We start from the raw sequence: 26,216 nt of genomic DNA, 5'->3' as shown, positions 1-26,216 counted from the left end.
AATAATTGTTTGCCTGTTCAAGACACAAATTACATTTCAGAGCATTTATTGCTCTGATCCTAGAGTGGACTGCGTGAAGTCATTTTCTCATTTTTAATTGCCAGCTTTGGAGATGTTCAAGTAGAATTTCTATGCACTAAGCAAAGAAGTGACTGGCAAGATGAAGAAAAACTGAAATTTACTGTCTGTCTAGGTGGCTCAAGTTATAAAGGAAAGTCTTTACCACAGAATCATAATTTAAAGGCATCACTGTGATTCTCAGATAACTTGGATGGACGTTATATCATTGGTTTCCTAGTACTCATTCCGTGCGTGTTTTCCAGTTGAAGAGCTTATGCAGTCTATTCAACAAGAGGTCAACTTTTGATAATACCAGATTCAATCATGCTGAATTCTCTAAATATTTAATAAATTACCATAAGCAGAAGTATAAATCAACCTGTATGAGTCTAATATCTAGGGGAGAAATCTCAATATGCAGGCATCTTGCAGGAGTATATATTTTCATGGTTATTACCAGATTATTTTGCTGCATGTGTTTCTCTGTTAGACTTTTTTACTAGGACAAGTTGTACAGCTCCTTTTATCAAACAAGCATCTTAAGATATAACTCTGCACAGAACCAAAATAGCTAGTGTATTAGTCACACCTTTTTTAAATTCATGTAAACAGAAAACCCTTTGTTAAAAGATATAATTCTTTTGAGTTCATTCCAAATACAAAAGGAATAGTTTCTTGTTTTAAGAATTTGACTGTTTCCTTCTTGATTTTTTGTTTTCTATTTAGGAGTTGATTTACTAAAAATTTTAGCACCTCTGGCTAAGAAGAGAGAAAAAACTCCTAAATCTACGCCAAAGCATGTACGAAGGGTTTAATTTATATATGGCTAATGCTTTAGACATTTTTAACTTTCCCGTATATTCATTGTGAAGATTGGTGTAGATGATACTAGAGGAGTTATTGAAGCTGAATATATTCATATATGCTTTTAGAGTAGGCAGCTGTACACAGTAATTCCATCTAGTGACTGATAAATAGAGGATCGTGCATTTATATTTCATGATGTTGCCTTCTGGGGAAGCTTTCATATGAATGCAGTGGGAATTTTTTCCCTTAAGGAAAGTGAACGATGTGGAAAGACCTCTTACTTGTGGTCAGTCCAAAACATCAGTCCAATCAGAAGTCTGTAATCAGACCATGCAGTGAATTTCTCAGAAATATTTGTGCAAAACCCAGCATTTCAACAAGGATTAATGTGAAAGCATTAATTTCATTTTGCTTTGGTTACTCTTCTCAAGAGAACTTTCTTGCTAGATTTCCCTCTCCTACCACGAGATTTCCCTCTCCTACCATCTCACTCATGCCCTCCCACAGAGTATCCCCCTCCCAACACTCCACACCTGGGTTACCATTTGGGGCTCCTGAATTTTGGGGTGTCCCTGAGCAGGGGAAAAGTAGCAGCTGGGAGCAGATTCAAGCTCTAACAGAGATGACCAGGATGGGCCATCTCTAAATAGGATGACCAGTTCACAGGTGCCCAATGGTGTCAAATGTCACCGGGAGTAAGACAAGCCAGGGCATGGGCTGAAATTCAGACTGTGAATTTCAAAGCGTGAATTTTAATATAATGAATTTTAAAGTTTCTTCATTTAACAAGAAAAGCACAGCTGGTCAGTTTATAAAGCATTTCAAAGTATAGGCAATGGGACTTTAGAAGAGCGGTGTGTATTTTTTTAACTGATTTTGTATGTTGATTTCACTTTTTTGTTAATTTTTTTTAAAGGATCATTCAGAAAACCCTCTAGGTGCTGCAGTTACCCTGGCTCACGAACTGGGTCACAATTTTGGAATGAATCATGATACATTGGAGAGGGGCTGTAACTGCAAAGCATCTACAGAGAAGGGGGGTTGCATCATGAACCCCTCCACTGGGTAAGTGCAAGGTAAAGGCTGTGGGGTTTTGGTGGATAGTGGGGAATTCTTTGTTTTTGTGTTGCATCTCAGGAAGATTTAAGGGAAAAAAACTTTTCCAAGACCTTTCAGATGTGCTTGAAGTCTCCTCCCTCAAGCTGAAACAATTAAACTTGTTATCAGAGTGAAATGTGTATCACTGCACTTTTCTATTTTTATGTTACCAGTGTGAGAGACAAAAATGCGGCAAGCAACTGGTTCTTAATTTTTTTTAATCCAGTGTTGAATGAGAATTTCACCTTCTCTCATCTTGTCAGCTGAATATCATAGACATAATATGAATGAGCAAGGTCCTAAGGCCAAGTCTAAAATGAATATGTAGGAAATGATGGAGGAAATACATTATTAGACTCTCTGTAAAGCCCTTGTGTTGTGCAGGGAGTATTTTCAGGTTTGCACCAACTTCTGCATTGCACTGCTCATTACAAGGGTGATTTTAGCATGTGAGTAAATCAAGTCTGCAAACTACCAGGCCCGAGGAGTGTTCAGTGACTGTGTGTCAATGTTGAATGGTTAGTTTTGGGAAAATAAAGGCCCTCTGTCAATGGAGAGGCCTCGTGTTTTGGGATACAGATAAGATTCAGACAAGAAGTAATGGTGTTAAATTAGAGGAAGATAGATTGGGTTTAGCAAAGCTTTGTGATGGTAAGTGATGTTTTGGAATGGATTGACAAATATCTGTCAGCAGAACAAATATCTTGTAGGTACAGCTGGTTCTCCTTGGAGAAAACAGATGGGCTTAGATGATCTTCTGATGTCCCTTCCAGGTCTAGCATTCTCTGTGTGCGCTTAAACTTTATCCATTGCTTAGGAATCTCTTCTTCGGGGTTTTGTGATCAGCTCTGTCTGCTAGCTCCAGGACTACATGTTTCTGGGAAAGGAGAGCAGACAGGGAGAGGCCACGGAGCCTTGTGCTTGAGAGCTCCCTGCTGGTCACCCAACAGCAGCTTGGCCGCTCTTCAAAGGCCTGCTGTCACTGTCCTTCCAGGCAGAAAAAAGGGATCCTGGCCAAAGGCCAAGCACAGCAAGTGAGGGGACAAACAGTGAAAAGAGATTTGAATGTCTGCAGGAGAAAGAGAGTGATTTCTATACTTTGGATAAGAAAAATAGCTTGGCTTTTCTAAACCAATAGGTAATAAATATCCCTATGGAACTGCATGCTGCAGCACATCAGGGTTGTTAGGTACCCTGTGAAAACAAACTGAAATTGGAAACAGCTCTGAGAGGTGATGTGGTGTCTTCGGTGCAGTGGTGAGACAGGCGTGAGCTGCTGAAGGATGCAGGCAGCCTTCAGGCATCTCAGCTGAATTACTGTTTGAACATTCAATTACTCCACTTTCAGAGAGGCTGTCAGGGTAGAAATTTCTAGGTGCTTTATGAGTTCATCTTGTGATGATATCTCTAGTGTGGGGATAGGTGGCTCTTCTGTGGTTCTGCCTTCTGCACCATAGTCCTTTGGGTTTATCTGGAGCCATCTACCTGTCTGTTGGTTGGCTCTGAGCAGGCTCTGGGAATGGCTACACCTGCTTAATATTTTCCCTCAGCTCACTGTATTCCAGGGTTTCTGTAGCATGTTAGGGATTCAAGGGTGTGCTTTCTTAGCAATGCTGTGCCCAGCATCAGTGCTCCATGACGATGATGGTTTTGAGAAGTGCCTATCAGGTACACTTGAGCTTCGTAATGCTCTTCAGACCTCACCAAGGTTTATATACAGTTTATGCCTGAGGAAGTGTTGTGGCATTCACAGAACAGAGGAGTCTGGTTTGCAGTGACTATTGATTTGTAAATGGAAATTTTAGCATCAGGCTTATAGCCTTAGGCTTTACCTTCATACTGTGTTGTCAATCTGTAATAAGTATTCCAGGAGAATACTTTATGCCTTAAGCCAGACTGCATTTTACCAATTGAAAATTAATGGTTTGAATATTTACTCAACACATGACAAATGCACATTTCTTTAAGCATCCATTCAAGGAACACCAAAATGATTTTGGCTCTGGAAGTGTCTGGCTAAAGGAATATTCTGTTCCTGGGAAACATTGTTAAAATTGGAAAAACAAGCAATATCTTAGGGAAGTGCAGTTGGTGTGGAGAGGCAGCCTCCTCCCTTAATATACTCATTGGCACCCACACTGTACCCTTCTAATTTCTGTTGGTTTAAGCAAGATTTAATAATTGCGAGAATCAGAGAAAACATTCCTGTGTTGAAGCTGGTGTAAAATATATGAGTTCCTGAGAGGACTTTATCTGAGAACTAAAAAGAATAGGAAATGCCTAAGATGCAACAGAAAGGGCTTTGCAAACTTAACTTTGGAGTCGCTTGTGTGGTTCTGCAGCAAAGGCTAATGTTTGAAGGTTTCCTTTGCTTAGAAGTGATTTCATTAATTATTGCCATGTTCCTTCATTCTTCCATTTCATCTTTGAAGGGGTTAGCATTAAAAACTTGGAAATTACTTCTCAGTGGAAACAATCTCCTGGGATCAGTAGAATTTAAACTCTTTTGGATCTCTCCTTTAATGAGCTTCCTATAGCTTTTTCTCTAAAAAGATACCAGCAAGATGTGTACCACTTCTGTTTGAGCAACAAGGGCTTAAAAGATCTAATGCTTTAGTAAAATATATTATGTTTAACACAGAGTTATGCTTATGAAACTCAAAAGAGAACTTGTGGCACTTCAATACTTTGTGAGATTCAAACATCTGCTAGGGAAATCACACAAAAACCACTGTAGAAGTTTGGGTTTTTGTTATAAAAATATCATCAACAAGGAAGTATTTACTACTAAGGCATCGTTTCCCTTTTTGATGCATAGAGCAAAGTTTTGTTGATTGACAGTGTTTGTCTATTAAATAATTTTGGAAGTGTTCTTTTATCATGTTCCTTCATCAAAACTGTGCACACATGTCTCCATGTTGCTTGAATCCAGGTGACTTTGTCAAAGTCATTGGAAACTTTCAAGCTTCATACATGCTTGACATGTCTAGCCAGCCTTAAGGGCAGCAACACTTCTTTAGTTGTCTTTCTCCTTTCCTGTAAACCCAGGCCTTTGTACCTCACATCACCCATGCATGCTTATCAAAAGCAGGTTCTTCTGGGGGGGATGTACACAGCTACCTAGCCTTCAAGTTGAGCACACTGTAAACATGTTCTTCCCTCTAACAGAAATTACTCCCGGATGACTAATGACAGCTAGTTTTACCAAGCACATTCATGTGCTGATCCTACTGTAATCTCCATCCCTTTGCAGTGGGGTTCCAAAATCCTGCTGGCTTGCTGTAATGAACACCTTTTTCCCACCACATCCCAGAAAGGTCTTGCTCTTATCAGGAGAATTGCTGTTGCTGATTCATCTAAGTCACAGATAATTGAAATGCCAGGCAGGCTCGTAGCATGGAGCCATTTATTTCACTTCCCTTTGGTTTCATGCAACGGCTTTGCACTTCTACAGGGAGGTTTTCACCATGCTGATGGAGAACAGGATGACTGGAAAAGTGCTGCTTTTCAGTCTCTCCTCCATTCCCATCTGCATTTGGCTACCGGAATAAGAGGGAATTTTCTCTGGTTGTGCCCTGGTATGCACATCCTCTATCCTTTACTGCCCAGGTAGCTGCGAGATGAAATACCTTGCTGGCCTGGAAACACGCATGCTTCAACCAAAATCTGAAAATCTCTAAATCAAATGGGGCTTTTACAGCTCCAATCAGCAGATCGCATTTGCCCGATTGCCCTGAATACAAATGCAACCAACTTGCAACTCATCCCTGCCAACAATTGCAATAGCAGCTAGGTAAAAGACAGAGCTGTACTGAGAAACGGTGACCATCTCTGCAAGGGTATCCCTTCAAAGGGCTAGGCTTGAACTCTGAGCACCGCCACTTTGTGACTGGTCTCCAAGTTCATCATGCACAGCCTGGAAGCAGGTCATGTTCTTACAGGGTGAGTCCACTTGCCCTCTTGCTTCTCCGTTGGTTTGTTCTCTTCAAAGACCATGAAAAAGGAAGAGATGAAATAAATGCAAAATTATTGAAAATGATAAATCCACATGAAAAGAAAAATACTCTTAAGAACCAGTTGGATACAACTGGTATAAATCTGTGCTCTTTGTCAACAGCAAAATGCTGTGTTGAGAGAGGGCTTGGCCACAGCTGTTTGCTGTAGCCTTTGGAATTCAGCTGGCAGACTTTTCTTTTTGTTCCGTGAATCTTGCACTATCATTTCCATTTGCACATATAGAATTTGAAGTCTCTTTGATTTGGTCAGGTTTTAGGTTCCATTTCCCAAAAGAATAGGACTGCATATGTTGCAGGGGAGTCCGGACTCTTGACTTCACACTGCAGGAACTACCCGCGTGTCACTCGTGCAGCAGGAGAGCTGGGGCTCTGTCGTAGCTGGGGACCTCTCTCCTGTGCAGTGATCGTAAGCAAGTGGAGAAAAAGGAAAATTGAATCAATTCTTTAACCTCTCAGTTGTTGATCATGTTTTGAGAGGGTTTTTATGCCTGTCAAAAGAAAATAATGGCTAGTTTTGAGTTACTGCCTTTCAATGCACAATCTCACTTTAATTACTGAATTTTTGAAGGCAGGAGTTGGAGAAAGAGGACGATTAAGAACAATTAAGACCACAGAGTGTCTACAAGCATAACAGGATAAATTAGACAGAAAAATACTGGTTTATTTACTATGGAAAATTGGACAATTTTTAAACAAATCTGAAAGGTGTCTGCTGTTATCAGTATGTTTTTAAATAAAAATAGAATCTTTATGATTGGAATTAAAAAAGAAACCCAAAAAGCAGATTTGTGGTGAGAGTGAGAGCAAAAAGAAAAAAAAATTGTAAAGAGTCAGTTTAATGGCAGTCACAAATTAAAATAACTGACTCAATCTGAGCACTGTTGGAGAAAAGAGAGAAAAAATAAAGATGAGAAGAGCCACCCAGAGAGCTTCCATTAGTTGGGCTGAAAAAGAAAGCATCAGTATACACTATATTTTAATTCTCTTTAGAAAGACCTAGATATCCTGCACTTGACATTAGTTACAATTAAGGCTAAATGAAATATTTAAGTGGAAATGTCTAGTCTTTTCCCTAGTAGTAATACCAGATCTTTATAAGTTTTCTTCGTGAGTAGCTAAAATGCGACACCAAGCAAGACTGTGAATCACAGAAAAGATATCTGGAATGTGAACATTCCTGTTTGTCTCACTGGTGATGAATTTGTCCATGCTTTCCTTCCATTAGTTGCCAAGGGGTGTGTTAGGAAGCGTTCGTTCCTTGTCGCTGTGCTGTAAACCAGCTCTCAACAGAAGGTTCTGCTCTTCCGAACAGGCAGCTCTGCGTGATGATTTGGGGCAAGCAGCTATGTTTGAAGGGCAGCTTCCCAGTGACTAAGAAACGGTAACATTTGATGCTTTCTTCCCACATTTGAGCTTCAGTAGGCACTGGGAAGTGCATTACTCTTCAGTTCATGTCATTTATAGCTTCTCTTTCTGCTGGTAAAGACAAATTGGGTGCATTGACTACCCTCTATTGACAGCCCTCTGTGGTAGCAAGTATATTATCACAGCCATATAAATCAGCTATATTTGCCTTCTCCTCTTCTCGAGGTTACCCAGTTCCTCATGTTGTTTCATATTTTTGAAAGATGTGCTTTTGTGTTCTAATTTTCCTGCTTTAAATGCCCTAAGCTGCTGAGGCCCAGGTTTGAGCTTGAAAATTCTGCCTAGAGATACTGCAAGTGTCACTGTTTGGACCGGCTGTTTCTTCTCTCTGCTAAAGCAAAGCTAAACAGTAGGTCACCGTCTTGTGAATTATGTGCCTGTGCACCTGCTCTCTATATAAAAGCCATCAAATATTTTAATTAGCAAATTGCACCCACAACCTACTCTGTGAAATACTGGTTCTGGTTGAGAAATTGGCCTGAGATCTGAAGCCCAAACTGTCTTTAGTCATGCTACAGTTTACGTCCTCCCTCAGTGAATCAGACCAGCATCTTGTGGGGGCTACCTGAGAGCCCAGATCACAGAAGTCATCCCAGTTAGGAATACGACTTGCAGAGGCAGAAGGTTATTTTTAATGAGAGTTATTTAGTGACCTGTTCTGCAGTTCGGGCTCACACGTGGTTATCCTGATGCAACAGGAAAGTGGGAGAATGGCAGGATTGGGGCAGAAGGGAGGGACACTCAGTGCCTTCCCCATCCAACAAGGCTGGTGTTGGAGGGAACTACTCCCTGACATTAGTGTGTCCTGCAGTTATGCAATTTTTGTCCCTTGGTGTTGAAGATGTGTTCTGCCCTCATGTATTACCCACTACCATTAATGAGATTTCCCCTTCAAAAGAAGGCTAGTAATAATAATGCTGATTTTATAATGCATAATTAGATATTTGCATGATAGACGGGCAGCTTATGTCTTTTGGGGAACTATCCTTCTTGGTAGGGTCAACCCTTAATGTTTTTCTTGGGAAACCTTGTTATTTTGTCCTTATTTGACTTTTTGTCTTTAAATAAGCAGAAAAATGTATTTAACTACATGATAAGCGTGTAGCTAAACAATTGAAAATGAAAACTTATGACAGGCAAGTTAGGAAATCACCAGTCATTTATATAATTTACCTTATTAAGTATTAGTTTCAGTGAGAATCTCCTGCTTTTGAAAAGGGACCCCAAGGAAGCAGGGTGCGGGGAGAGTTTGATTTTAGCCGTTCAAGTTGTGGACTTGTGGAGTCTCCCGTGCCGTGCCATGAGCACATCCCTCCGGGATTTGCAGCAGGCTGCCCTCGGGAGCCAGTCAGATGGGCAGTGAAATGGGCATCTTGGCTTTGGCACTGAGCTCAGTTTGAAGTGAAAAACACTTACTCAACACAGCACAAGGTTAAAAAAAAAACAACACGAAGTCAAAAGGTCGTGCTTGGCGTGGGCTAGAGAGGAGGGATTGTGTGGGAAAGGACTTTTTAATTTGCTTTGACTGGTTCTCGTTTCTCCTTACTAGACATCTCACATCTCACAGTCCCTTGCAGCTCCAGAGCTGCTAAGCATGAGATAATCAAAGCGTTATTAGTTAGCACTGTATTTCCTGACCCCTCGCCGCTTGTTTTCAGTTCTGCAGACCTTCTGGTGCTTTTCTCAGTCTGGCAGCTTAGAGACATTAAACTGTGGAGTCAGCAGAACTATCTGGAATTACCTCTATTTCAATTTGAAGAAAATGAAATTATCTTTGAGATGTAAACAGTTTGTAATTAAACTCTGAAGCTGTTTATGTTTCCAAACCAGTCTGAGCTGAGTTCTGCACAGACAGATTTCTTTGTTGTCTGTCTTTTTTTTTCTTTCTTTTTTTTTTTTTTTAATAAACTTGATATACTGATGTAATAAATTGCCTGTGACAGAGTTAGGTCTGTTGTGCCAGCAGTGCAACTGCATTTATAAAAGAAAAAAAAAACTTGAGCAGCATTTCCCTATGCCCTAGTAATTTAGCACACAGCATTCTGGTCTTTCCTTTAGTAGGAAAGAGCCAGGAGAATTTAGAATTATGTCAGGCTCTCAGTTAAGTCCAAGTAGCCCCATGTCTCTAGGGTGCATGGCATCCCCTTTTATTAATATTCTCTCTACATTATAGATATATTTAATTATTGTAGAAAGCAAGATCAGCATTTAGCAGCATTGGCTAAACTAATATGCCCATTTCTCAGTCCTTTGCAGAAGTGGATCACTTTGAACAACACACAGCAATGGGATAGGCACTTAAAAATATTTTGGTTTTTTTTCTATTTTAGTTTCATCTTTCACATTTGAATAGATGTGCTGCTAGAAATGAAATTATTTTGCTTTTTTTGGTGTATACCATGGGAGAACTCGCACAGATTTACAGCCTGTGTTCTCTGTAAGTGAAGCTGACAAGGAGAGGGGTTATTTCTCAAATGAAAACACATTTTACTTCTGTTCTGATTATTTACAGCAGATACTTAAGGACAAGTCATGTTTTCTTCTATATGATGTATGCAGAATGAGTACAGTTTTACTGGCTTGGATGCTGGTATGTGCAAGTCCAGCTGCGTTTTGTCTTCTCAGTGTAATATCCACACAAAATACAGCTCTGTAAGGGACATTTTTCTCCTACAGTGCTGCCATTGCTGTGACCCATGAGAACAACTCATAGGAGGACATTTCCCTTTGTCTTCGCTTCCTATTTCATCAGAAAAACATTTCAACCTGCAGGGACAAATCTGTAATGCAGCGCATGGAGACTTAAGCACACAATGTCCATTTTTAATTGGTGCTAATAAATTCCAAATTCCCAGTGTATAAATGGAAACATACCTTAAAGGGCATATTCTTCAGGTCACATGAAGGCTTCTTTTTGGACATGTGTTGTATGCCCTGAAGCCCTTAAGGAACTGATGTTGACTCGGAAGCCTGAATCATTGTAATTAAATGCTGCCTACGGCTGCATTTGCCACAGTTGTCATGGGAATCACAGAGTCTTTTGTGTCTGGGGTAGATGTGCAAAACGCTTGAAATTCTGCAAGGAGAAATTCTGCAAGTGTCCGTTTTACCCCAGCAACTGCTTCTTGCAAAGTGAGTGTTTTTATCTCCTGATGCTATAGAGTATTATAGAACCCTGCGTGCATTTACTGCAGCGTCCTCCTGGCAGCAGCACAACTAGGCTCGATTTCAGCTTTTTGAAACTGCGTGGCACAGCCGCGGTGCTGAGATCAAGATAAGCAACCACCTGTTTTAGTGCAAAATCACTGAAAATAAAGAGGTGAAATAACTTTGGTGTCCTACAGAGCCTTTCTGGCTTCTTTTAACATAGCATGGAAATTGTGTTCAGCATCGACGTTCTCTTGGCAACAGACCAACATTAGGTGTGAAACCCAGGCTCCACTGAAGTCAATAGGAAAGCTCCCATTGATTTCCATAAGGCCAGGATTTCATGAGGATACCTATGGATTTCTTCAGATTTGTTAGGAGCCTTTCATGCCTGTGAGCCAAATCCTTAATTTGCCCTAAAAGAGACAGATCTTGGCCGGATCCTTTCCTTTCTCAAAGCTTGGAATAACGATTACATGCAGTGTTGAAGCTAATTAGCTTATTTTCTTTGTCCAAGCTGGGTGAAGAAGGAAGAAGCTAGAAAAATGATACATTTGTTATTCTATATTTAGGAAAATTTCTGACAGAATTCCACTTCCATTTGTCTGAGATGATTTAGATGACATGGGCAAAAAGCTCTTTTTATTCCTCAGTGCTTATCTTTTAGCATACACTGTATCAACACACACCAGGAAGGCAGGAATGCTGTGGGAATGGGATCTGATTTCTGGCACTGTTCATGCCTTAGTTGTTCTTCCTCTGGATCTTCTAAGAGAGGGGAAAAAAATGAGCAATGCTGCTTGCAAATCAGATACTGCTGTCTTGGAGTCCTGATTTATTAAGAGACCAGGTAGAACAGACGTTAAGCTAAATCAATCTGAGCCTGTCCCTCGGCTGTATATCCTTTGCAGCTTTTGCAGGGCTGGCTCTTTTCCTCTGGATCCCAGGTCTTGCAGCCTGATATTTCCATAAACTGCCACTTCTTAATGCTTCTGCAGCTGCTCCCCATAGTGGGCAGCTTCTTCATCCAGCTTGTTCAGAGAGCGGCTTCCCAAATCTCTCCTGGTCCCCAACTTCTTCCTTGTGGAGGTCCTGCCCTCCTCTGAGCCACTAGGGCTTTGATATTCCTTGTTATTTGTTTTGTTTTATTTTTTGAAAAATATTTTGCTGCCTCACCCAAAATATTCTGTGCACAAAGTAATCCTGCTCTGCATAAAGCGCGCTGCTCAAAAACTCCAGTCTGCTCCTGATCTTCCTAAAAACAATCCCAAGGTTTTCAGAAGAGAAAATCAGAAAGTAATGACTTGAAGGAAAAGTGGGTTGTAAAATCACATTGGGGACTAAGAGAATCATCAGCACGATGTGGTGCCGTGCTGGCATTTCAAGCTAGATCGGACGGTGCCTTTTATCTAACCAGACATTGGTAGAAACCTGACCTTCACCAAGGTATTCTGAGCAGCAGGACGGACCATTTATCTTTATTTGCTTATCGCTTGTGGAGGATGTTATGTTTGGTGTGACAATTTTAAACACAGATCATTCTGCTTGGGCTTCTTATCTCCAGTTCCCTTGAGCTCTGGGCTGAAGGCTGCTGCCCTGGTTGTCGTTAGCCTGGGACCAGACCTAGCCTGATCATTGCATCCCTCTCACTGCTATTTGCTGCTTTTTTGCTTTTCCCATAGTCAGCATTGGATTAGCCTCAAATTCCAAGTAGTTGCCGGCAAAACCTAAACTCTCAGCAGTCCAGCAAATTTTTATTAATGAGGTAGTGGTCTAAAAGGAAACGGAGCAAAAGAGGAGCCAGAGGCGAATTGAAAGTGATTACAGCTACTTTCCTTGGCTGCCTGGCTTCCAACAGGAAGAACAGTCATCTGAGCACGATTCCCATAGAACTTTTGCAATGCAGATAACTCCAGCGTTTAGTTAGAATACTGTCAAGACTGATAAATTGGTTTAGTATTGCTTCACCCCCTGAACACCAGAATGAAAATCACAATAGACCTCTCGCTAAGAAAAAACTTCTCCGACTGTACATTTGTCAAAGGAAAAGTAACTGCTAATAATGTTTTATTTGGCAGTTTTGTGACTGCAAAAATATCAACCCATGACAGCGTATACTGTATAAAACCATTACGTGTTGTTCTTTTACAGAAAGCGTTTTGCAGAACCATCCAACCATTTGTTTCATCACTGCTTTCTGCCCTCAAGTCCCACGTTCAGTGTTATAAATCTGCCTTTTTGAATATTTCTGGTAGTTAAATTCTCACCTTGAGTTTAATGGGAGAGGTCAAATCTCAGCTAGGGCTGTGGCAATCCAGTTTAGGCACCTGAAGTAATGTTACTTGACTGCATTCTGGGAATTTGCATTATCCCCAGGGCCAAATTAAAATAAACCTAAGACATTTGTGTGTGAGGCTTAAGCATTTCCTTGGTAAGACTTTCTTTTCAGTAATCCTGGAAATTCTGTTGTAGCACAACAAACCATTGCTGCTGCACATCAATTAAATTAATCACTAGTGTGACATTCCAAGTTATTTATTGGTAGTGTAAAAGCTACCTTGTAAAGAACATGCCAAAAGCTATAGGCAAAATCTGGGCTTGTTTTTAAATCACTGACCATGAACCCAGACAGCAACAGCTTTGATGTCATGTATAACTACATGGCCCAGTTCCGTGCTCTACTTTATTGATGCTCTAGGGATTAAAACTATAAAAGAGGAGCAAGAAAGTGAAAAATAGGCTAGAAAAATAAGTACGGGTTGTCAGACATCTAGTTCCTTTTGAAGCAAACTTCCCATTTGAGTACTGTGTAGTGGAAGAAGCCTCTACCTTTTTTAGCTAAATCCTTTCAAAACCTCTAAAAAAAAAAAATGTGCCCTCCAATCCTGGGAGTGGTGACCTATATAATGTACTTTTATGTGCTGCCTGTTTTTGACCTGCAAAGTTCTGCACATCTTCTTCCATCAAGGATGGAGACCAAGGAGTCCTCCAGTTTGTCCCATCCTCCCGATTCTCCTGGGCATTTGCCGTGGCCAGGATTTTGGGATGGGAGAGGAGCTGCAGCTGGATGAAGGATCTGCCCTTACCTTATTGTGTTTGCAGAAGCTGCGTTAAAACTGTGTGTACGTGTGCCTTTCTGTCCCTCAAAAGTACTTACAAATGAAGCCATCATTTAAATAATAGATCAAAAACCCCCTCCATATTATGCTGCTTGTCTAATTTTAAATAACTGCTATTAAAACCTGACACATAGGGAGTAATGCGTAATGACATAACTTTATATGCTAAGAGGTCTCTAGTATTTGAACACCTATTTAAATATCAAAGAAAGGTGTATTTTATCTCCTGTTTAATATCTAATATCTGTGAGGTTCTCTGTGCTTAATGAATTCATTAACATAAGATATTGTATAGAACAGCTGATAGCTACTAGCAAGTTCAGTTTAATTCTACAAAGTTCCTATCTCTTGTGAAGCCATAGAGTTGTTTTGAAGAGATGGAAAGCAGTAGCAATGTTTCGAAGGTTAAAAGCAAAGACATTGTTTTTTTTAATGGGAAGGAATGATGTCAACGAGGCAGATCAATTGTCATAGCTGCTTGATATCTGCACCTCAGAGGGGCCAGAAACTTTCATTTCACCTGAACTTCTGCCTTCTGGAGTAAGTTGTGCTACTGTCATTACTGCTGAGTGACATTTTGTCCATAGGCCAAGTGCTTATACCAGAATTAACAAAAACAGCCGTATCTCTGTTCTTATAGGAAACCTACCCATTCATGATTCAGTCATCCTGTAAGGCCTGAACAAGGGCGAGCTGAAACTTGCATCTATCTCCAAAAAAAAAAGGAGCTGCTTCACTCTCTTGCTCTCCTGTTGATCACTGTGAAGCCAAAAATAGGGGCTTTATGGGGATAACGATAACAAGTGAAAGCAAGTATGGCTGTAGTATGCTTAAGTAAGGAGATTCCTAGGTTCTTCTTTCCAGATACAATTGGCAATTTTTCTCGTTGAAATTTCATTGACAAAAAATGAAAATGGCCTTTGGGAGCACCTTCATTCTCTTCAAATGCAGTGCTGACACCTGAACCGTGTCCAGATATAGCCTCTCGGGCTTCACTTTTTCAAGCATTCTGGACAAAAACGGGTCCCAGTTTTCTGCTCCTTTAGAAATGAGAGAGTCAGCAGTTGTTTCAATAATGCTCCAGAAAATCAAAATGCCTTTTTAAAATTAATATAATCTCCAATTATCTTATTACCTCAGGGAAAAAGGCCTGGTGGTACTTAAAAGTGCTCTTAGGGGCTGTCATGCATTTTAATTGAGTGAATAATTGTAAAGCACTTCAGGGGCTTGGGTAAAGGGCTCTGTATAAACATTGCTATAATACTGAATAATCTGGTTGCTATATGAACTGGAATAAATGAACCCTATAAACAGACATACAATGTATATATACATACAATATGTGTCTGTGTATATACCAATCTTTTAGATAGAACAAAGCATATATTTTATATGTATTCTACAGTTCTTGAAAGAAAAAAAAATGAGATTTGATACTGATAGTTCTAACAATCAAATATTTGTTTTCAAGATACTGGGAACTTGGGATTTGTCTTCAGTGCTGAATTGAGTGAAGTGCCAGGAGCCTTGATGAGGATTCAGTGGTGCTTCTTGAGAAAGAGCAATGTATTCATTTTACAAAGGGAGCCCTGTGCCACCCGGGGAACGGATCTGAGGTACATGGCAGAGACAGAGGGAGGTGCTAAATACTTGGGCACCTAAGGATGGATGCCTGGTAGATTGAAGTGAAGCTCCTGAGTTCTTCTGAAGAACCCATCAGACCCATCACAGTCCTGTCTCAGAGGCAGGATCTGCTCCAGGAGCCATCCCTGCTCTGCTGTGTTTCCCTGCGGCTGATGGTTTCTCCCGGATGCTTTGGCTATCTATCTTATCTCTTTAGAGCATAATTTTCTGAGGAGGCAATTTTGCCTTTTTCTGTGTTTGTACATTCTGCACTTCAACCCATTAGGTGAGAAAATACCTCTAAAATGGAGGTGATGGAGAAGAACTTGCACAGGTTGTGCAGAAAAGAGGTGGTACTGGACAATGCCCTGTTAGCACACACAAAGGATTTTCCCTCTTTAAAAGGGCTCGACACTTCCCTCGAGGATGCCACTTCACTTACTAAATGAAAGGAACCACCTAACACAGGCTAAATGCAACTGTACACACTGGCATTTGAATGGCTTCGGTGCTTGAAATGTAAGTGAATGGGACAAAACCAGATTCCGTTTCTAAAGGAGATAATTAGCAGGCATCATCTTACTGCTGTGAATCCCTCATTTGTAGAAGCAGACAAAGCCAGTTTGCTTCTGGGGGAAGCAGAGTATTTGAGATTATGCACGTCCTTTAAGCACCAGGGCTACACTGGGAAATGCTGTAGGAGGACCCTACAATGGCTTTCCTTGTTGCAAACCCTCTGAAGACAGGAGTACTAAACATGGCTCGGGTCCTATAGAGTTGTACGTGGGAGCACCAGATGGTTCAATAAAGTGATCCATTGTGCCTTAACAGATTCCAGGGATATAGAAAATGAATGTATTGCTCAGCATCTTAGAATAGGAGTTAGGCTGGTCTAAATTGGTGCTTAAATTTCCCTTCTGTCTCTTCCGCAATCAGAATAAAAATCTGTAAAAGGAGATGACCATAGCAAGGAGCAGTGGTATATGCTGACTGCCAGAGAAATTGGTACCTCTGGAAGATTCCTGACTGACCTGTGGAAGAGAGTAGCAGAAGGTCGTTTTAAGTGGATGAGTGCCTCAGGCAGCCCAGAAAGGCTGGGACTGGACTACCTTTTCACACCAAAACCTCCGACTGGGGATGGTGTTTAAGCCTCATGGCAGGACACCACAGGGACCATGTATTATTTGTTCAGGCTTCTCACATGGCTGCTACTCTAGCCTTTGTCACGAGCTCCAGAGCCACTTAAAGAACATGCCTAATGCTACTGACATCTCATAGCTACAGCCTCCCTTCCCATCTGCCAGGGATTTTGCACTTCTAATGAAACCGCTTAAAAGTTGCAAAGACGGCCAAAATGCAGTCTACAGTCACAATGATCAAATGTTCCATGGGATTTTTTGTTTATATCAAAGAAATGAAGAAGGGTTGTATTAAAGATCAAATTATGTTTCCAATGGGAATACCAACTAGTATCAATTGCTGTGGGGTTTTCTCTGGCATGAGAGTAATCACTCTTCAATATCCAGTTGTTGGGTTCATCTCAGTTCTTGCATTACTTTATTTGGACATTATTTGGTGAAGGAAAAAATATTTTCAGAAAGTTTCGTCAAATAACATGCGCTGCACTGATGTCAGTTGAGGAAATCAGTGTCAAGAGCAGGAAAAGCCAGAAGATGAATGGATGTCTTACTTCAAAAATAGGAAACAGCTTGAAGTTCCTTTGGGGGGAAACAGAAACCTCATTCATTAACAATGACATTATTTCAGCCCTCATACAGAGCAAGGAGTCTGTTCTCCCCCAGTGGACATACCCATCTCACATTCATGCGCATGGTTGTGGGCATTCATGGACACAAAGGAGCAGGGCTGAATCATGGCTGGTTTTGACCAGTGAGCTGTTTGGGTGAGCTGTGTGTGGCAGAGACATCCGGCACGGGGGAAATGCATTACTTGTATTCCTGAGGCCGTTTCACGTGGTGTAAGGTAGGTATGTCTCCCTGTGTTCATCTTAGCGGACATCAACGTAAATCTGTCTTGCCAATGTGAGGGATCTTACTTGGATGAGGCCATATTCATTTATTCATCCCTTAATATAAGGATCATATCTGATCAAGCAGTCATATATTTTGTGCAGGATTTATCAGGCAGACGTATCTGCAATTCTTGAGTTTTTGGAGGTATTTGATAGCAATTTTAGTAGTCCATCTACTTGTTCATAGTCTCATACACAAAGCTTTATGTACTTTTTTCAATCAGAGTGGACAACAGTCCCCAGTTTGTGATACCCAGTTAAGACCACTTCTAGTTACCCTATATAAAAAAGTCAATAGAAGGTTTCTCAAGTGCGTTTACTTTCTGTGCTGTTATCCTTGATCCTTTCCCTGTTTTCCCTTGGAGCCCAGAGGTGTTCCTAGCAGCCTAACTCCCACCTCATGCTCTTGTGCAATTTGGTTCTTTATCTTAGAGTCTCATTATGCCTAAACATTGACACTTCTCAGAAACCAGCTTCTTAAGTGAAGATCCCTACTAACTTTCTGAAGTCATATGTCAGTGAACCACAGAACTGTTTAGTTTAACTAGGTAAGTCCTATAGTGATAAATGAAATTTTTATTCTTCAGAGTCATGTTTAGGTTCTTTACCAATGAGCTAGTTGTTGCAATGCAATGAATCTGTAAAGAGGTAATTTTAAGTAGGCACAAAATTAATTCTGTTCTGTAAGATACCCCAAGCCTTTCTGCATGATTCTAAATAATAACTCCTATATCTGGATAGGAGCATAAACCTCTATTATCTTAATAATTGTCAAACACTTCTTTTTTAATAGAAAACATTATTTTCTAATATCTGTAGACATCATCATCTGCAAAGAAAACATGTTATTTTAGAATATTAGAGATAGCAGGAGTGCAGAACTTCCATCTAGAGCTTCCATCTATATCTTGTTTGTCTATAAACATTATGCCGTGTTCTTAATAATACGTGACTGATGCAAAGCATATAGTGAATAAAGTCCAGATACTATCAGGATGACTCCCTGTGCTGCCATTATGTTGAATTATAGCTTGACTGTAGATCAGCAATGAGTAAGGACCTCGGTCTTAGGGGAAATAAGGCAGCTTGGATGTTATTTTACTGCTTGGTTGTGATCCAGATCGAATGTAATCATGTGCACATCGCAGTGCAGAGAGGGCACGGCCATCTCTGGCATGATACTAATGGCAATATCCACGTGCCGCTTTATCTCCTGTCTTTGAATCAAGTGGCAAAGGTTCATTACTGAGGCTGGAATGAAATCCTCCAGAAGAAAAACACAGATTATCTGGAAACATTGGTACTATATTGTATTATTTTAGCAATGTTCTCTGTGTGTTTCCCAGGAGAAATCAAAGAGGAACCTTCAGAGAAGGGTTAGATTCTCCTCTCAGGAGTGTGAATTCAGAATATCAGTCTTTTAACTGTGATTTAAAATAAGAATTGTATTTGCTTTAATCATGCAACTTTGCTGAACTGCAGAAGCAAACTTTTATCAAGTAACTTGGTGTTTTTCTCTTTTTTTCTCCCCTATGGAGAGCAGAATGTTTACCATACTGCAGAGCAAGATGAGTGAATTTGCCATTTCAGGCTAAGTTTGCCAAGGCAGCTTTGAGTGGTTTTCAGTCTTGTAAATGCCAGAAACCTCTACACAATCCCAATATTTCTTTAGGATCGTGATCAGATTTGCTTTCTAACGGCTTCTCCCATTTTTGCATGTTCATGTCCAAGTGTGAACAGTTCTTGTCCTGAACAGCAGCCATAAATTTAAGTGCAAATCATGGAAATTCCCTTATTCATAGTCAGGAATTATTATAAAGGTTTCTGGCATTGTTCTTTCACAGTTCCCAGTGAACTATGAAATCTCAATCATATGTTAAAGAATTAAAAACATGAACCAACTCTTCTTGTTTATGTATATGTAGCAGAAAAGGTCACCAGCCTGATAGGAGGAAGAAGTTGTCACCTGATGATACTTCATCTTTTCTTTTCTTTCATATGTATTTCTCTTCTAGTTATCCATTTCCCATGGTATTCAGTAGCTGCAGTAGAAAGGACCTGGAAAACAGCCTGGAAAAAGGAGTGGGAATGTGTCTGTTCAACTTGCCCGAAGTCAAGGAGTCATTTGGTGGACAGAAGTGTGGGAATGGCTATGTGGAAGATGGAGAGGAATGTGACTGTGGAGAGCCTGACGTAAGATGCACTTCTTGAGAATTGCTACTCAACTCCTATCTGTAACATTTTAATAGGAAAAAAAATCAGAATTGGTTTGGCATGTTTAACGCTATTTGGTGTTTAAAAAAAAAAATCCCTTCTGTGTTTCTATCTTTTCATACTAAAGCTCAGTTAAAGACCCCCCAAACAGGGGAATCGCTGCTTAATTTGTGTTATAAGTTACTAAATTTGGGCTTTAGTTAAGAATATGCTCAGTTTGCCTTTAGAGGACAAAGTCCATCTTTTGAACTAACAGAGCTTCTGTCATGGTCCTAACAAGATTCACAGCACAGAAATTCCTTTGAATACTAGCTAGTAGTCCAAACCCAAAACAAATTTGTAAAAAATTACTCAGATTTATCAAGATACCATACATTAACTGAAGATTTACTTCCGAATTTGAGAAGACACCGAATTAAAATTGGTTAGGTATTTTTTCCTTATAGTCTACTGCAGGTTTCAGGTCCAGTACCTTTCCCTCTTTTACTAGGAGATTTTTTCTTTGTTGGTAGCCAATTACCTTACAGCAGAAATGGCTTTTGCTGCCTCCCCAAAAGATTACTGTTGCTTCAGAGATCATTCCATTTAGTTTAGTGAATGTGTTAGAGGACTGCTGAGATCAGAAGGAGATAGGCAAAGCCTAGGAATCAAATAATATCTGAGCAGATATTCTTATCCCTTTGGCTTCCCGTGTTCATTGGGAACATATATTGAACATATATTGAACTTCTCACAGATTATCTGAATTAAATATATTAGCAGATGAGGGATTTGCTCCCTCTGATAAATATGGTTCTGCAGACAAAATAGATTGGGGCAGTTAAAACAGAAATTGCTGGATTTTGTCTATACGGTCTATTGGATTTATACAAGCCATAAGGATTTCCTGACAGTTCACTCACTCTTCAGGGTAACAAGGTTGGAGAAAGCAGGCTTATCTTCTTCTTTAAAGTCAATAGAATGCAAGCAGCCAGCAAACGTCTTTCTAACCCAGTTATCTTTCCCATTTTCAGTTTTCAATGCTAGCTCTACCTTTTCAAGTCAAAGCCATTTAACATCCATAAGCAGTAACTATATTTACCTCAATGTTTTTTTTCTTTTTTAATTATGTTGGAAAACTACACCTTGGGCCCAATTAAATTAATTTGGAGTCTACTGCTGTAGTCTGAGCGGTAACAGAAAACCCATTAGGTTAGTTAATAATTCATTACCCCGTCACTTAGACAAGTTGAGTTATGTCAGTTCTGGTACAGTATTTTATGACAGGGGAACAATACAATAAGGCTGGAGAATACTGTGTCTGTGGGTTATTTTTATTGCTGATCAGAACTAAATATCAATTTGAATATGCAGATCTAGATAGTTACTAGGGCTATTTCTCCTTTACTCGAGAAACTGTTTACCCTCAGGAATGTGATGAGGGATTTCAGAAATATTTGCACTACTTGCTAAGCAAACCACAGACTGAGTGTGTCTTTTGAGTAAAACATTAGTCTCTTGTTGCAGCTTGGGCTCAGCAGCATTCCTTAACAGCAGGGCAGCCCTGGATTCATGAGGGTAGAGACTCGTGACTGTAGCATGTCCCCCACCTCGGGCACCCCTGTTCACACTAGTGCAGTAGGGACCCCCATCTCCATCCGCCTTATGGGTCATACGCTCATGTCTCCTTTGGGGCATAATGGATTCCTACATGCCCAGCACCAGGTCATGAGTTACCAGCCAAGCTCCAAACTGATTCTGTAAGAGATTACCAAAAATGTTGAAAGTACTCCAGTGTCTCTGGAAGGAGGGTGGATGCAGATTGCACACACGCAAAGAACAGAAGGTGAAAGAGGTCTTAGATTACTAGCTATAGCCTTTGGAACACATCTAGGAACAACAACTCTATGAGAGATTCTGTAGGACTTACAAGTTATGAGGGTTATGTGGGAGCATTCAGAGAAAAACAACAGAGCTACAATGGGGAAAAAAAAATTATAGTTTCCGCTTCAAAATTACAATAGAAGAACTAGAGGAGGTTTCTACAACAGAATTCTTTCTTTGGGGGATTCATGAGAGGATCTGTCTAAATTTAAGTGATGGAAGATGGACAAGATGAACATAAATAAACTGGTAACAGCCAGAGAAATTCACCCAAGGCCTGTAAAGCACTCAGGACTGGAGTATCTGACCTACTAACCATGATCTGCAAACTTGCCATGGTCCCTTAGGACTGGAAGGTGACAAATGTGACTAATTTTGTAAGTGGTTACAAGGGCGTCAGAGAACTAGAAACTAGTAAGTCAGAGGTGAAACAAATTATTAGCTAATGTAATAAAGAGCTAGTTGTCTGAATAGCTGTGGTTTGCCAGGGAAGTCAGCATAATTTTTGTGACGAGGACACCTATCTTATAAACCTGCTGTAGTTCTCTGAAGGACTCACAGGCAGATGGAAAGGGAAGATCGAGTTATTAGAGCCTACCTGGAGCTCAAAGGAGCTTTAGACCAGCATCCTTCACCAAGAGTTTTTTAGGAAACTGAGCAGTCATAGGATGAGAGAATATTCTTGCATGGACAGAAGTGAGGTTAAAACAGAGGAAATAGAGGGCAGGCATGAGTGATCAGTTTTCAGAGAGGAAGGAGATCAGCAGTGATGTTTCTGAGAGATGTATCCTGGACATTACACCACTCAACAAGCAACCTGGGAAGAGGAATAGTCTTGAATTTGCTGATGATATTACTTAGGATTGCAGAGATGAAAGCTGCCTGTGAAGAACTGCAGATGAACCTTAAGAGAAAGCTTGACTGTGCATTAAGATGACAAATGAAATTCAGTGCGTAGAGTAATGCACGACCCGAACATCACATAGAACATGATGGACTCTGAGCTGACTCTGACTACACAGGAACAAGACTTCATATTGTAATAAATAGTCTCATGAAAATGTCAGCTCAGTGCTCAAGAGTTGTCTAAAAGGTAAATAGGCTGTTAGACATTACCAGGGAAGAAATAGGAAAACTAAACAGAGCTCCAGTAGGTCACTATAAATCAGCAGTGAGCAGCATCCGAAACTGTGCAGTTTCATTCCAAACCCTCCCTGGTCTCAAAAAGGATAAAGTTGAATGAAAAAGGTTGAAAGAGAGGCAACAAGAATGATCAACATTTTGTAAGAGCTCTCCCTGGAAAAGAAGAAAATGAAGGAATATGTGACAGGCACTGGTAAAACCTTGAGTGACTAAGAGCAATTGTCCCCTACGAGAACTGTGCAACTGAAACAAATGCAGCTTTTTTCAAAGGAGGAGCGAGTGCTGCCCAGGCAGATGAGTTTTGAGTTCCTTGTCACTGAATACTACAGGAGTCAGAAATGCCGAGGATCACACTAGGTGTGTTCATACTCCTGTTCTTAAACATTTTCTGTTGGAAGGGCACAAGGCTGGATGGGTTATAGCCTGACCCAGCACAGTCTTTCTTTACTTTCCTAAAAGTGGTGGTGAAAACCCGTCCTACAGTAATTGACACCATGTAGATGATAGCAGGTGAGGGTGCTTGTTGTTTCAAATGTTAGTTTAATTAGTTCAGTTTGTTTGAGATGCTCTAATGAGTCCTGGAGGCTTGTCCTCATGCACAACAGAGCAGCAGCTTCAGCTGTTGACCTCCCGCCTTGCTTCCAGCCTCCAGAACCCATGGGAGCATTTTTGCTTGCCTTTCCTGTTTGTTTATGTTAGAACTGTTCATGAGACTTGACTAACGCAGGCACAAGACTTATTTACTAAGCTGATTCTGGGCCGTGAGTAACAAGGGGGTGAGCAGCACTGGAAATCTGCAGGGCAGCAGCGATGGCACGCAGGGATGTGTGTCTCTATCTCCACTGGTCCGTGGAAGTTCTGCTGCTTTCCATGGGCTGCTTTGTGCATGGCCAGATGATGACATATAGGAGATGACTGTTCCGGAAGAACCTTAATTGGTCTGACATTGCCCTCCCCTACTCTGCTTTTCCCAGATTGCTCTTGAGGCGAATGTATAAAATGTGCTTTTGTGCAGAGGAATGTTATTTTTTAAATACAGCAGCTGCACAGAAGTATTTGAGTAGCCTGCTGCCTTCCAGCATGCCCCAAAATAGGTACAGGGAGGTCATTGTGCTGTGTCAGAGCAAGAAAGATGTAGCTCTGTGTATACGGGCAGATATTATTTAAGAAAACAGTGAAATGCTGGGAATCATTTTGCTCATTGCTTGTGATTGGCATGGCACAAGCAAGTAGCTTCATCTTCCAGTTGGAAAGCTTTACAAAAGCCAATAAAGTAACAAGAGGCTGTGAACATCATTCTAACCCACTTATTTTTTCCCGTGTTCAGTATAGTGTTAGTGATCCCTTGTTAAGCCAAACTGACTTAACACAGCTGAAAACCAAATTTATTTGCTATTTTTGTTAGAGAACGGAGTTTCCAGTGCAGCTCACTGAACTTGCAGCTGATGAGTAAAATCTTGGAAAATCAAATCCATTATTTTGTGAAACTTCTTGTTCACTTCTCTTAGTGAGTGAGAAAAAAAGACTTTAAAACCACACATGTGCCACCATCTAATCCACAAGTGTGAAATTGGGATGTATCAGTTGGTGATAATGCAATTCATACTTTCCATAAAGCTCTGTTATTGGAGTACCCTGATAAAAGATTACAGCTTGTGGATTGTCAGCTACATTGAATGGTGTCAGCATCTCTTTTCTTTGCAGCAGCCACCTGTCTCTAGGCAAGGCAGCGTTTTAGTGAGCAACTATCACAAAATAGAGAGCCACAGCAGTGATGTTGAGCAACTCTGTCCAGAGGATCTGAAGTCTAGATCCTCAGCTGGGTTAATTCAACTGAGGATGATGGAGTTTCTCTCCTCAGTGCTTTGTGTGTTGTGGTTTGTGTTTTGATTAGAATACTTTCTTGGTATTTAATCTAGAATTGAGATACTATTTAGGTTTATACTTTTTATGATGTCAAAAATTTATTCCAAATTTAGGCTTGTGGTTTTTTATCATACAATAATTTTCCCCTGGATTTCTCTGGGATTCCCAATAGCAACTGTGGGCAGAATTTGATGCTGCGAATTTGAACCAGATTTCTAAAATTTTAATTGCTGTCATTTCATTGATTCTTGTGGAAGTAGAAGAGCATAATCATTTATGACAATCAGGATTGGGATCAATCCACTGAGACAAGATCTGTAACATTCCTCCATGGCTTCTCTGGTTTCAGTACAATTATTCTAGTTGTAGTTTCTAAGGACAGACAACATTGTTGGATCAAGCTGTAGAATTTCATGCATAATTCAGTAATTCCTGCATAGCTTTTCTTGGCAGAGCTATAGCACATCTTTGAGAAAGAGAGCTTTGCTTGATTTACAGCTCAGTATGACTGAAAGTTGTCTGCTTTGAATCTGTCCCCCGTGCAGGAATGCACCAACCAGTGCTGTAATGCGACTACCTGTACGCTGAAGCCCGGCGCAGTGTGTGCACATGGCCTCTGCTGTGAAGACTGCCAGGTGAACCTTCAAACATCTCTTATTTGCATGGGGTGGGCACAACTGCAGAGTCTTCTCATCTGCAGGCCGGTAGGCAAGGGTGCAGAGCAAATAAACGGGTATCAGTAAACACTAAGACACTTGGGTTTAGTGTGAGCGATTAAAAGAAATATCAGACCGTAAGAGCCATCAAAGGATCAGATCAATGGACTTCTTTAGTGGTGTCTGCTTCTAGCCACTTCTTTTGTGCATGCAAAACCTCTTCTTTTTTATGGACTTGTGTGCTCTGCTCTTTTTCATGCTGATCCGGATTTTGTGCAACCCTTAAATACTGAGCTATCTTTTTAAGGGAAGACTCTTAAAACATTAATTCTGTCAACAGCGCATATATTTTTAATGGCAGATCATCAGCTCTTGTGGACTCCTAGTGTGCTATAAAAAGCCACTTGCCACAGACATTTACCTTCTTGAATTCAACGACCAACTTTTGCATATGGGCTGATAAAGCATTCAGTGAGTTTCCGTTGTGTCTGCAGCGACCATCTGCCTAACTGCTCGGCAGCAGCGTGCTATGGAAACAGCAGCAAGCTGTGTCAGTGCTTCCTAGCAAGGGCTTGTAAGCAGAGTCAATCTCCCTGTCATTTTGCTTCTTACCCAAAACACTGTGGTGATGCAGTTAAAAAATTAGGACTGCTGCCAGCTTGCAGTTTTTCTTTTCTTGTTGATAAGTAGGCGTTCAGACCTGCACGCTCCACGTTACCTGCACGTGGCCCTCACCCCTGAACTGTGTAGCTACCCTCATAAATCAGGGCAGGAGAGGGATAATTGGACTAGCAGGGTTATCGGTTAAGTCAAAGAAGGTCTTGAAGCTTGTGACAAAAAGAGATTTTTGTAAGGAAGAGAGATTTCATCTCAGGAAGCAATCCAAGGAGTCAAGTCCATGTTTGGAGGGACAGTGGCTTTGAGAGACAGAGCTTCCATGTAGGATATTAAGGCTATGTGACCTGCTCTCTGCCTTGATCCTGCAATACTAAAGTCACCCAGAGAGCAGAACATGCACCCAGGATTGAGGCTGGATATAGGAAAATGCTTCTGACCTGACCTTTGGTTAGTGCGACAGTGAGTGCTTTGCTGTTGAGCCCAGAATGTTTTTATGGCTGTGTTTTTAGATTCTTAAAAAAAAAAAAAA

The 26,216-nt window shown here is 40.7% G+C and overlaps 1 protein-coding gene across 1 annotated transcript in view; it reads left to right on the top strand.

Moving 5' to 3' along the window:
- ADAM12 (ADAM metallopeptidase domain 12) overlaps window positions 1-26,216 on the top strand; it is a 121,059-nt gene that overhangs the window by 71,772 nt on the left and 23,071 nt on the right. The window contains exons 10-12 of the mRNA XM_026042442.1: window positions 1,784-1,932; window positions 19,343-19,520; window positions 24,959-25,048. Coding sequence (XP_025898227.1) covers window positions 1,784-1,932; window positions 19,343-19,520; window positions 24,959-25,048 — 417 coding nt within the window. The remainder of the gene's footprint in view (window positions 1-1,783; window positions 1,933-19,342; window positions 19,521-24,958; window positions 25,049-26,216) is intronic.

This window comes from Nothoprocta perdicaria, unplaced genomic scaffold, assembly GCF_003342845.1.
Source record: "Nothoprocta perdicaria isolate Ctin4 unplaced genomic scaffold, notPer1 scaffold_301, whole genome shotgun sequence".
NCBI lineage: Eukaryota > Metazoa > Chordata > Aves > Tinamiformes > Tinamidae > Nothoprocta > Nothoprocta perdicaria.
The sequence above is the reverse complement of the archived record's forward strand: the minus strand, read 5'-3'. Positions and strand labels throughout refer to the sequence as shown.